Genomic DNA, 10,455 nt, shown 5'->3' with positions numbered 1-10,455 from the left:
TCCCTCTCTCCCCAAATGGGGGGGGCAGGAGGTGGGAACTGACATCAGGAAAAAAAATCCAATCGTAAAAATAAAGGAAAATAATTCTATGAAGACACAGAACGATTCTGGGAGGCGTCTGATTGTATTTAGTATCAGAATAATGCCTGTTCAGTGCTCATGTCTGCAACCCTACATGTACAGCGTGGAATTTGCTGTACTGGTTTAAAGCTTTCTATTAAATAGAATTAGTAAATGGGTAAAACAATGATAAACTTGTATGAAATCTTGTTTTCATCAGAGAATACTCAATGTACCTTGCTTTCTCTGACAACACGTTCAGAGACATGTTCAACATGTTGTAGACCAGGGACTCCAAGATTATTTCTTGAGGATTCGGTGACTCAGCTACAGGTATCTACAATTAAAACACAGACATTAACAGACAAAAAAATACTACCTTTAGTAGAAAACGGTTTGCAAAATTTCCTCATTAGTTATTAAACAAGATCACTTTGCCTTACATGCACCGTTGCTATTTCACACATCACCCCTTCCCCCCCCCAATATATTTATGAAACTTAGGAAGTACTATCTCAGGTGAAATTTTCTGAAGCTGACAGGTTCTCACGTGCCAGTTGAGCTCTGCAAATTCTAACGGGACAATAGCACAAAGTGTTAACGATGAAATTGTGCTGTTGTTTTCACAGTATTTCACATGAATTACGAACATTTTAATGCTCCTGAATACTAAACACACCATAGGTGAGAAGTTCTAGATGGAACAAACAACTCACTGGTTCAAGCAATCCATTTGTTTTAGCAAAGAAAATCTCAGAAGGTTTATCAGGTTGGACTTGGCAAGTAAAATCATCAAGATTCAGTCCCTTTTGTTTAGATCCAGTATCTAAACTAATAGCACCATTTAGTGAATCATTTTTTGGCAGCTCATGATGGGATCTGTCTTCTTCAGCACTCTCACAGACAGAATGGGAATTCTGCAATGTGCCGACCACCTTCCAAATTACAATTCCATTGGAAGATATGCTGTAATTCATTTTAAACACGCCATTCGACGCCTCAGATTTTCCTGAAGACTCTGCACTGGAAGGGACTGTGGCGTCAGAGCCGAGTGTAGGACTTACCTTTGCAATCACACAGCACTTATTAAAACATTAAATTCTCCTACTAAATATTTCTAGAAATTGCCTCACCACCTAAGAAGAAAAACACCCCACTTCCAATATAAATCTAAGTCCAACAAGTGTTTAATTCCTGCTGCTTTTGGTTTACTGCATCTTGGTATCAAATGAGCCTCATTTTTTGAAACCCACTCAAACAACTTAACATTGACTAAAACTCTTCCCAAATATGTTTATTTTCCCCTTTAAAGATGCCCTGAAAAACACTGCAATAAATTGCAGCGGTACTCAGGACCAAGACAAATCGTTTTCACTGTCTCAGCTAAAGTAACACTGGGGGAGTGATATTTAATTATTATTATTACTACTACTGTTGTTCTTATCATCATCATCATCATCAAGAAATAACAGACTACTTCAAGTGTCTCAAAAGCGTAGCTCTCAGTGCTTTAGAAAGCAATTTGAGTTGGAAGTATAATGAAGTAGCGTGGCTGCACAATTTAGGATTAGCCACTGTTTGAATAATTCTGGCTGTTGCATGATGGTTGTGAAGAAAGCTGCAGTGTGGGAGGGAAAATAAAATTCAGATGCTATAGAACAACACCCTCCCCCCCACCCCCCCCCCATCAAAAGAAAACAACATTGTCAATTTGGTGCCATTATCTGCTCCCTGCAAATTACCTTAATCATACGAGGAGGAAATCGTGGTCCCATAAATCCAGCCTGCTTACTATTAGGCCCCCGCTGACCAAGGAATGAAAGGGGATAAGACGGTGCTGGTAAGTAAAAACCACATTCTCCAAGTGTCAAATCGTAGCGCCTTGGAAAAATAACAGTGATCTCAGTTTAGAGTCTTTCTTTCAATCTATTCTTAGATTAAAACCCCATCTGTAATTTTACAAGAACAGACGATGTGACACAGAGGACATACACAAAAGACTCAACCAAGACTACAAACTAAAAAACAGACAATGGTCTCCCTACAGTGACTATTCTTGTCAGAGCAACAACTCACCCTTACACCATCTATGGCGTAATTTCTCCTATATTAGCCAGCTACATAGAGCAGATACAGAGCAAGTACACAAGCACACCAGTTTAACGCCAAGCAATGAAAAATAGTAAATGACTGCGGTAAGTTCAAGTTAGACAGAACTGAATTACAGAAACACTAAACTTTTCCTAGGAGAGAAAGAAAAATACTTGGAAAAAAAGAAAAGTATCAGTAACAGGAAAGTAAATATATTCTGAACAGATTGCGTAGCTGGTATTACCTGATATAAAAAAGTAAATAAGCTTGCTGATTGAGAACCGTTTTGATATCAGAACGCTCCACTATGGCATCATTCATTTGATACCAAAATCCGTTGCCGGCCTGCAAACAAAAGACAGTGGTATCTTCAGACAAAATGCATGTGGTCCAAATGACATCACAGGCGGAACACGACAGCACAAAACGTACCAAACAAATCAAACAGAACGCATCATTCAACCTTTCTCCATCAAAACGGTGGTTGCCAGTAACATTTATTTTCTTGGTTTATTTTACCCTGTTAGAAATCAAGCTGATACCCACCTTTATGAAGCAGATGTAGTGTCCTGAACTGCAGTTGGAACCATAATGAACAAGAACTGCATATAAAGAATACACGAGTGGTTCTCCCGTTGATTGGGACATATATGCTCGAAGATCCAAATATTCAGGGTATTCTACATGCTAAACACAAAACAGGAAGATTCAAAAATTACCCCAAAACACTTCATGGAACAGCCTGAGAAAAACCCTTCTAAAAACACAGGCTAGGATCACACAAATATATATTCTTCATTTATTTAAAAATACCTATTCTCAGAAACAATATTTCATAATTTAAGCTGCAGAGAACTGCTTTCTGCAGAATTAGCTCTAAGACTGAGGCATACTCTCATGGTTACCGTAAGCCAGAGTTGTTAGACTGACTTTTCTTAGACTATTGTTATTATACTTACAGCCTGCAAACGTTAACAACTTTTAAACCATAGAATCATAGAACAGTTAGGGTTGGAAAGGACCTTAAGATCATCAAGTTCCAACACCCTGCCATGGACAGGGACAGCTCCCACTAAACCATGCCAACCAAGGCTCTGTCCAACCTGACCCTGAACACCGCCAGGGATGGAGCATTCGCAACTTCCCTGGGCAACCCGTTCCAGTGCCTCACCAGGCTAACAGTGAAGAACTTCTTCCTTACATCCAGTCTAAACTTCCTCTGTTTAAAATGATTATTTTCTTGGGGAAATCTCCCATTCCAAAAAGATAAAGCTGCTTTACAGCTGCAAATATACCTTGTTGATCTTGCCACCAGTACAATCTGCAAATCTGTTCAGCGATAGGATGAGAACTTTGGAGGAGCGATGTATTGTGAACCTCTTGGAGGCAGGAACCATGTTTTCGCACCTTAAAAACAAGCACAGACAAAGGTTTAACAGCAAATTCTTCCCCCTCCCAAAACTGAAACAAGTTTTCATCTGTCGCACAGGCTTATGACCACACGCTGCACTTCAGGTTTCTTAATAGACAGAAGGTAACAGCATGTAAGCAGACAGCTCTCCAAAACAAAGGACTCAGAACCTTATCTTTTCATAGCCAAGCAAACACCCGAGCCTCTATCCTAATGACAAAAAGGAAAGACTTCCCAACAATTCAGCATGAGAACCATGCAAGACTTTTTTTAGTGAGCCATTAGAGGCTGCTCATGTTAACGACCACCGTTCACATGCACTGAGACCCAATCCCACTTTGTTGCACAGGGAACACTAGGACCTTCAGCCAGCTGAGGTTGCCTCCCACCCCAAATCGTTGTCCTTAGCTCCGTGCTTCAGCTCACCACTACTTAGCAGACATCCCCTTTAACTTCTGGCCACATGAATATTTCTGTGCAACCTCACACTGACGAAGGCTAATAAACCCCAGTGGAGGCAGCAGTAGGAATAGAAGTCTAATATGAGCTAATGGCCACAAGACTTCTATTTCCAAATATTCATGTGACACATTAAATGCCTTCCCTTGGACTCAGATGGAATTAGTAAGACTCTTACTTGCTACACTTATAGCTGTTTCCTCCGCCCAGTTGTTCAGGTTTCACAAACTGTTCCAGAGCCTTGGTGACAGACGTAACGGTCTGGATGAATAAGAAAGTAGAGCACTGAGTCACTGGAAATGCAAAATTTCAAACACTTCCTGGTAGTTAATGGGAGAACCTTGCTAGCTCATCCTCAAGCGACCTACTGTCAACCGGCAACCACTGTGAAGGAGGCAGAAACCTCAGAGTACGCTGAGCATTTACCTCCTGTGGAAACCATGCTACTTTGAAATAAAAACATAAAGTTTGCAGTGCCACAGACAGCATCTGTACTATGCTGTGGCCTCAATAATGAGAACAGTCAAACCCATCAGCCTAACGATAGAGGTATAGACGCTGAAGCAGAATAACTGAGAATTGTGAGAGTAGAGGTGTTTGTGTAGATGTAATTACTGTTTTTACAGCTTAAACCCACTGCAAACATGGAGAGCATCTCGATGCCTTCCAAAACACAAGACCAAAGCCCAGTCCACTCCCACCCAACACCAAGCTCTTTCCTTTTAGCAGTGTGTATTTTTAAGTAAAATGCCTTTATCCGGAAAGCTCTACAGGTCCTTATACAGCTCAACCCATATTCACAAAACATCTTACCTTTATATCCAACGTAATACTGAGGAACGGTTCATATGCATCAGAAACGGCTTTGCAGTTCAAGCATTTTACTGGAATCAAAATACAAATGCTTAACACTGACCGGACAAATTTAAAGTCTTCATACATTTTACTTTAGTCAAAGCACAAAGTCCTTTACTACAGACAAACGGACACAGACCAGTTCAAAGGACAGGAAGATTTTTAACAAGTACCTTGGGATCTTAGGTATCCTCCAAATATTTGATAAATAAGTGTGGTGCCTTCAGAAGATGGATCCCATCTGGAAAGAAATGATGAAACAGACCTCTGATGATGCGAGGCTCAGAGTTAACTCTTCAAACAGTTTTTACCAAGGACATTCATTCTAATGTAGTATAGTAAAGAAAGGAGTAAAAGGGGGTAGAGAACAATCTAAAGGTTAAATAATTTGTTTACGCGTACGTGGTGCTTCCATTCAAGCAAGCTTTCTGCAGAGCATCAACAGTGAAGGACAAGAATTCGTGTGCGTCCTCTTGACTGCCGTAATGGAAATGCTCTCCTATACCTAATAAATAAGAAGGTGGTTATATTTATCTCCTAGGAAATGAAAGAAAACTCACGTTTCTAAAAGTATCAAAATCGTTTCTATGCATCAGACAGTGCTTTGAAAAGTTACCAAATATATCAAAAGAAAACCATCTGAAATGACTTACTTTTAAGGCCACTGATGACAGATACAGGTTTGATAGCATTATTAGAGAGAAACAGGGCCTGGTGAATGTGAGCTTCCAATGTACACATCGCACAGAAGCCTTTTTCGTGACCTGAAGAGTGAAAGAAGCAACACAGTCTAGTCATATAAGCGTTGCTACCAAAAAAGAACAAAATCAAAAAAACAATATCCATGAAAACCACTATTGATATTGATGACACAGCGCTAAGAGAGAACGCGTGCGATTTTCAGCATACTGCTGTTAGGTGAGCTACAGGACACAGAGCTAAGAATCCTCTGGGAGAAAGGACAGATTAAAGGAAGGTATGTATAAGTATTTCTGCCCTCCTTTTTGCAACAGGGTTCTTAACTGGAAACATTTTGATCTATGTCAGAAAAACACAGTTAAATTTCTAGGAATAAACACTAAGATGCCAACCCAAAAAGCATGCATGTACCTTTGTCAAAATAGAACCTAGAAGGATATGAAAAGAGGCTTCGTTATCCACACAAGGCAAGAAATGGTCTTCATTTGCAATTTTACCATTGTGCATTAAATGAACAAATGCACTTGATATGCCATGCTGAGCTTCCTGTTAAATAAGCGTGGAATCACAGAATCATTTAGGTTGAAAAAGACCACTAAGGTGGCGTGCAAAGCCGGCTTCTACAGGTAAAACGGGAAAGCCACCCGTTTTCTCCACAGAATCACTCTTGTTCTTTCACCTTTGCAGCTGCCCAACATATTTATAATAAGGTTAGAAAGTACTCACATGACTTGCTGTGTTCACGAGACAGCATGTAATTGGCCAGAGGAGGTGTGTACGTCAAACACTGGAGAGTAGCGTTAACGTAACACGTGTTGCCCAGATTCTGCAGTCCAGCTCCAACATTCAGCGGCTGTTGCCAATCCATGCAGATTTTCTCAGGTGGAAAAAGAATTTTACATGGTGGGGCAATTCCATCGTTAACAACTGCGAGAAAATTAGATTTCAAAAAATATTTACTGTTTCTGTTTGAAAAAGGATGTTTAAAAGGGAGCATTCTGCAGGAGCACCCAGAGGAACCAGGTCTACTCCACCACGCAAAACCACGTAATGAACAGATTGTAAGAACTAGGATGGAAAAGGAAGCGAGTAACTAGCTGAGCAGGTAACCCTACAGATACCAGACCTCTTCCTGAGCAGGGTTAGCATTCAAAGGCTTGTGAATAATGGAAGCCGTAAAGGTAAAACGTACTTTTCCCTGCACAACACAGAAGACCTGGCTAAGTCTGTGTATTATAAAAACCTCCTCAAAACCGATTGTTACAAATAGATTTTTAAACAGAAAAAACCACAGGTTTTCCAACACCAGTCCCTTCAGTTGCCTTAGGGGACCCACAGAATTGCAGCCTAGTGCTGAAGGCTTTATTCCTCACAAGCCTGTCTTACATCAGTGCAACAAATGAGAACTGCGTTTTCTACCTTTTGGGGTTTTTGTTCTGAAGAAAAGGGGAGAAGGACAGAAGACACACTTACTTAGCTCTTCCCGGCCAAAAGGCTTAGGTTTTTCAGAGGTTCTAGAATACACAGAACCTCTCGGTTCTTTCTCTGCATGTAACCCAGGTCGTACTCGTTTGCGAGTACACGCGGTGCATGCTGTTGTCTTCTTGGCAGGCCGTTTGTTGGGGCACCTGGATGACAGCTCTTTAAATATTGGAGGTATTTTCCTCTTTGAAGACATTGCTCCTATCTGTAACAGAGGTAAGAGTTCTGGTTGACTTAAGACTATCAAGAAGCGTTCCAGAAGGAAATTCTGTCACTCAGTATCAAAGAAATAACTTGAAGAACTAAATAGCTGGTAAGAAACAGTAAAAAAAAAACCCCAAACGACAACAACCAAACCAAAAACCCCACTCACAAAACCACGTTTAAGTGGGGAGTAGCGATTACGCATTTGTCTCATGACAAAACATTTGCAGCGGTGATCGTAAAACAGTAACATACACAAAAACTCCTAAGTAGAAATGAGCAATACAAAACTACTACAGGTAGACATGGAGACATGAAGGCACTTCTATGTCTCTAAATTGCAAACGACACTTCCACAGTGCAAATTTGAAATAAGGAACATCTCGAACACACACACACACACACACACACACACACACAAAAAAAAAAACCCCATGCACACACGCCAAAAGTAATCCAGCTGCCAACCCCGGAAACCCGCAGGTAATTATCCCTTTAACCTTACCTGGCAGCAAAGGGGTCCGAGTTTGTCAGCTCCGGGGTCGGGGTCGGGGTCTGTGTTCGGGTGGGGGTCTGTGTCCGCCCTGGGACCGTCTCTCCGTCCGCCCAGGGGTTTCTCTGCTCTCCCAGGGCGCGGCTGCCCAGTTTGTCACCGGGGTCTGAGGGTCTGCTTCTCCCGGGTCGCAGATAAGCTCAGAGTCGGTTGACGTCATAATACCAGTTCCAAATGGAACTGTCCGGCCTGAAGCACCCACCCGCTCACTGCCCGCTCTGCCTTTCCGACGGGTTTTGGCCCCTAAAAGCAGTCTGGCACCGCCGCTCTCACGGACCGGCGCGGCACGCAGCATGTCCGCGCTCGGGAGCGACAAGAGCCCAAACACAGCCAAACCAAAGCGACCCTGACGCGGAAGGCGGGGGCAGAGCGCGGCTCCGAGGAATCCCTCGCTTCACCTCGCCTCGCCCTTCTCACTCCACCTCACGCTGCGACCCAGCCCCCCTCGGCACTGCAGACCCGCGGCAACCCCTCTGCCGGGACCGCCTCAGCGCCGCACCGCCTCAGCGCCCTCCCGCCCCGCCCCGGACCGCCCCGGCCCGCCCCGGCCCGCCCCGGCCCGGGAGTCGCTTTCCGGGCTCCCGCCTCGAGAGCCGTTCGGAAGCGGGACCGCAGCAGGGAGCGGCCCCGGGCGATTCTGTGCTCATGGCAGCTAACGGACGGGACGTGAGGACGGCCAGAAGTGGAACCGTTCGAAGCGTTCGATTCCCCGCGGGAGGCGGCAGGAGCCGCCGCCTCCTCGCCGAGCAAGGAACAACGCCGCTCATGGCTCGGGAGCTGCGGTTTTACCACGATGCGTTTCTACTCCCAGCGCACGTACTGTTCTTAGGGGAAAGCCCCGAATTCCATGCTGGAGGCACAGGGTGGCTTTTTTGGACTGCTTCTGGTAGCAGGCAGTTTTCCACAAACTTGCTGAACCTGAGCCGTGCCCACTGTGCCAGTGACCGCTTTGGAGACCCAGTGCTTTATCAAAGCAATTTTGCTTGTTGGAGTTGCAGAGCAGCTCGGGATACAGGACAGGAAAACGTGCGGGCCTGGCAAAGCCACAGACTTACCAAGGTGATGTGTTTCAGATCCCCTTTTGACTGTCAAGGAGAGGCTGGTTGCTTGTTCCAGTCTTGCTGATGTGCCTTGTTTTGCATGGGGTGTCATCCTGACAGTGTTCTGCCTTATTGCATGTTTGTGGTAAAGGCTGAGAGGAAAAGGACAAAGTAAACTTTTCTACACCTCAGATCTTCCCCAGAGTGTGGAACTGTGGTCTGCTTGGATGGCTGTTCAGATACAAGTACTTTCAAGGGAGTGAAACTCAACCAACGGAGGTACAATTCTTGAACAAGTGTCAGTGTGGAGATACCTCTGCTTAATGGAACGCATTTAAACTCTTTCTAGAAATGATTTTGAGTCATATGTCCTGCCTTCGCAAAGCAGCGTGATCTCGGAGCTGCTCACATCACCTGTTTCAAGTCTTCTGTTCCGCAACTTCAGGTTTTGCTTTTGAGCAATGCATACATCAGTTTGAGCTCTGTACAAGTAGAGTTGTAATACAAATAAGCCAGAATCAGTGGTACCAAGGAGTGCAAGGGTGTGAAAAGCAGCCAATAAAGTATTTCTAGAGAAATGTGAGATTCCAAAAGCATTAATAAGCCATGAAGCACTTTTGTATCAGTTCTTGCCTTCTGAAAATCTGTTCATTTAACCAGGTGGGAATGCCTGCCTAGAAGCATGAAGGAAATGCCTTGGGAGTTATCTGCTGTATTTAAATGAAGTTCTTCTATCCGGCAGGAATAACTACTGAGAGTAACGTATAACTAAGGCTATTGTAGCAGGAAACGTAGTATTTCTTAGCATTAAAATGCGACATCTTAAACAGCTATTTGTGGTGCTCAATATAGCTCTTTAATTTACCAAAGCTAACAGAATAATGTTCTTGTGTGTGATGATATTTCATTCTGAATGTTCTTTGTAAGAGAATTAAGAGGGAGTGAAACTGGCCCAAACTTTCCACTGGCCACAAGGCCAGTAAAACAAAGTGGCTTGTGAAAATGTCAGGCTATCAGGTACTACCCATGCGGGTGAAGAAGAAACTCTCAACCTGTTTTTCCCTTTTACTATAGGGCTTTAAGTCCAGGGGTAGCTACTGAGACAGACCGGCTGCTCAGTGGCCTAAAGCAGCACCTGTTAGAGGTTGGCCATGCTGAGGAAAAGCCCTGTGGGGACGACAAACTTCTCCCTTCCTGTTGCACTGAAACTCGTGTAGTTCTTCTGCTCCTTGTTTTCAGTGCTGCCCTTTGTGGCTGCAGGGGCCAGCAAGAGCCAGGCAGGTGGCTTTGCTCAGCACCTGAGCTGTGTGGCCACTAACAAGTCCCAAGATACTTATCTTCTCTGGGTCACAACAACAGAATCATCTCCCCTACCGCTGAAAGGAAGATCTAATTTCTTGAGCATCAAATATACTCTGAAATCTGTCAATTCACATGACACGTTGCATGTTACATAACTCCAGTAAAAATCCATTTTAACTTTGCTGTATTTACATACTATATAAATTTTACATGCTATATATTTACAGTAGGGCAAGTGCTTTTTGTCTTTAAAAAAATAAACATGAAACTTTAGACATCTCTGAACAACACAGCTTGGA

General features: G+C 43.4%; 1 protein-coding gene across 1 annotated transcript; it reads right to left on the bottom strand.

Moving 5' to 3' along the window:
* Positions 1–1,571: 1,571 nt before the first annotated feature.
* Positions 1,572–6,931, bottom strand: LOC133214306 (ubiquitin carboxyl-terminal hydrolase 42-like). Its single transcript, XM_061357108.1, has 10 exons — positions 6,302–6,931; positions 5,542–5,640; positions 5,279–5,375; positions 5,050–5,117; positions 4,835–4,905; positions 4,200–4,282; positions 3,447–3,558; positions 2,698–2,838; positions 2,396–2,496; positions 1,572–1,941 (listed from the first exon to the last, which is right to left on the bottom strand). Exons 1-10 carry the CDS (start codon positions 6,570–6,572, stop codon positions 1,767–1,769), a joined length of 1,218 nt encoding a protein of 405 aa, XP_061213092.1. The 5' UTR covers positions 6,573–6,931; the 3' UTR covers positions 1,572–1,766.
* Between the last annotated feature and the right edge of the window lie 3,524 nt (positions 6,932–10,455).

The sequence above is a fragment of the Neopsephotus bourkii genome, unplaced genomic scaffold (genome assembly GCF_033783945.1).
Source record: "Neopsephotus bourkii isolate Nb327-2 ecotype Australia unplaced genomic scaffold, CSIRO-AGI_Nbou_v1 NB_882, whole genome shotgun sequence".
In the NCBI taxonomy this organism is placed as follows: domain Eukaryota; kingdom Metazoa; phylum Chordata; class Aves; order Psittaciformes; family Psittacidae; genus Neopsephotus; species Neopsephotus bourkii.
This window is presented reverse-complemented; position numbering and strand designations above follow the sequence as displayed.

Bases quoted from the DNA above. Each gene is read 5' to 3' on its own strand.
- LOC133214306 (XM_061357108.1), bottom strand. From the start codon at position 6,572: ATGCTCCCTTTTAAACATCCTTTTTCAAACAGAAACAGTAAATATTTT. The intron at 5,376-5,541 runs GTGGCCTTAAAA...TATTAGGTATAG, and splicing joins CAAACCTGTATCTGTCATCA to GAGAGCATTTCCATTACGGC. The intron at 2,839-3,446 runs GTATATTTGCAG...TTTTGTGTTTAG, and splicing joins CTGGTGGCAAGATCAACAAG to CATGTAGAATACCCTGAATA.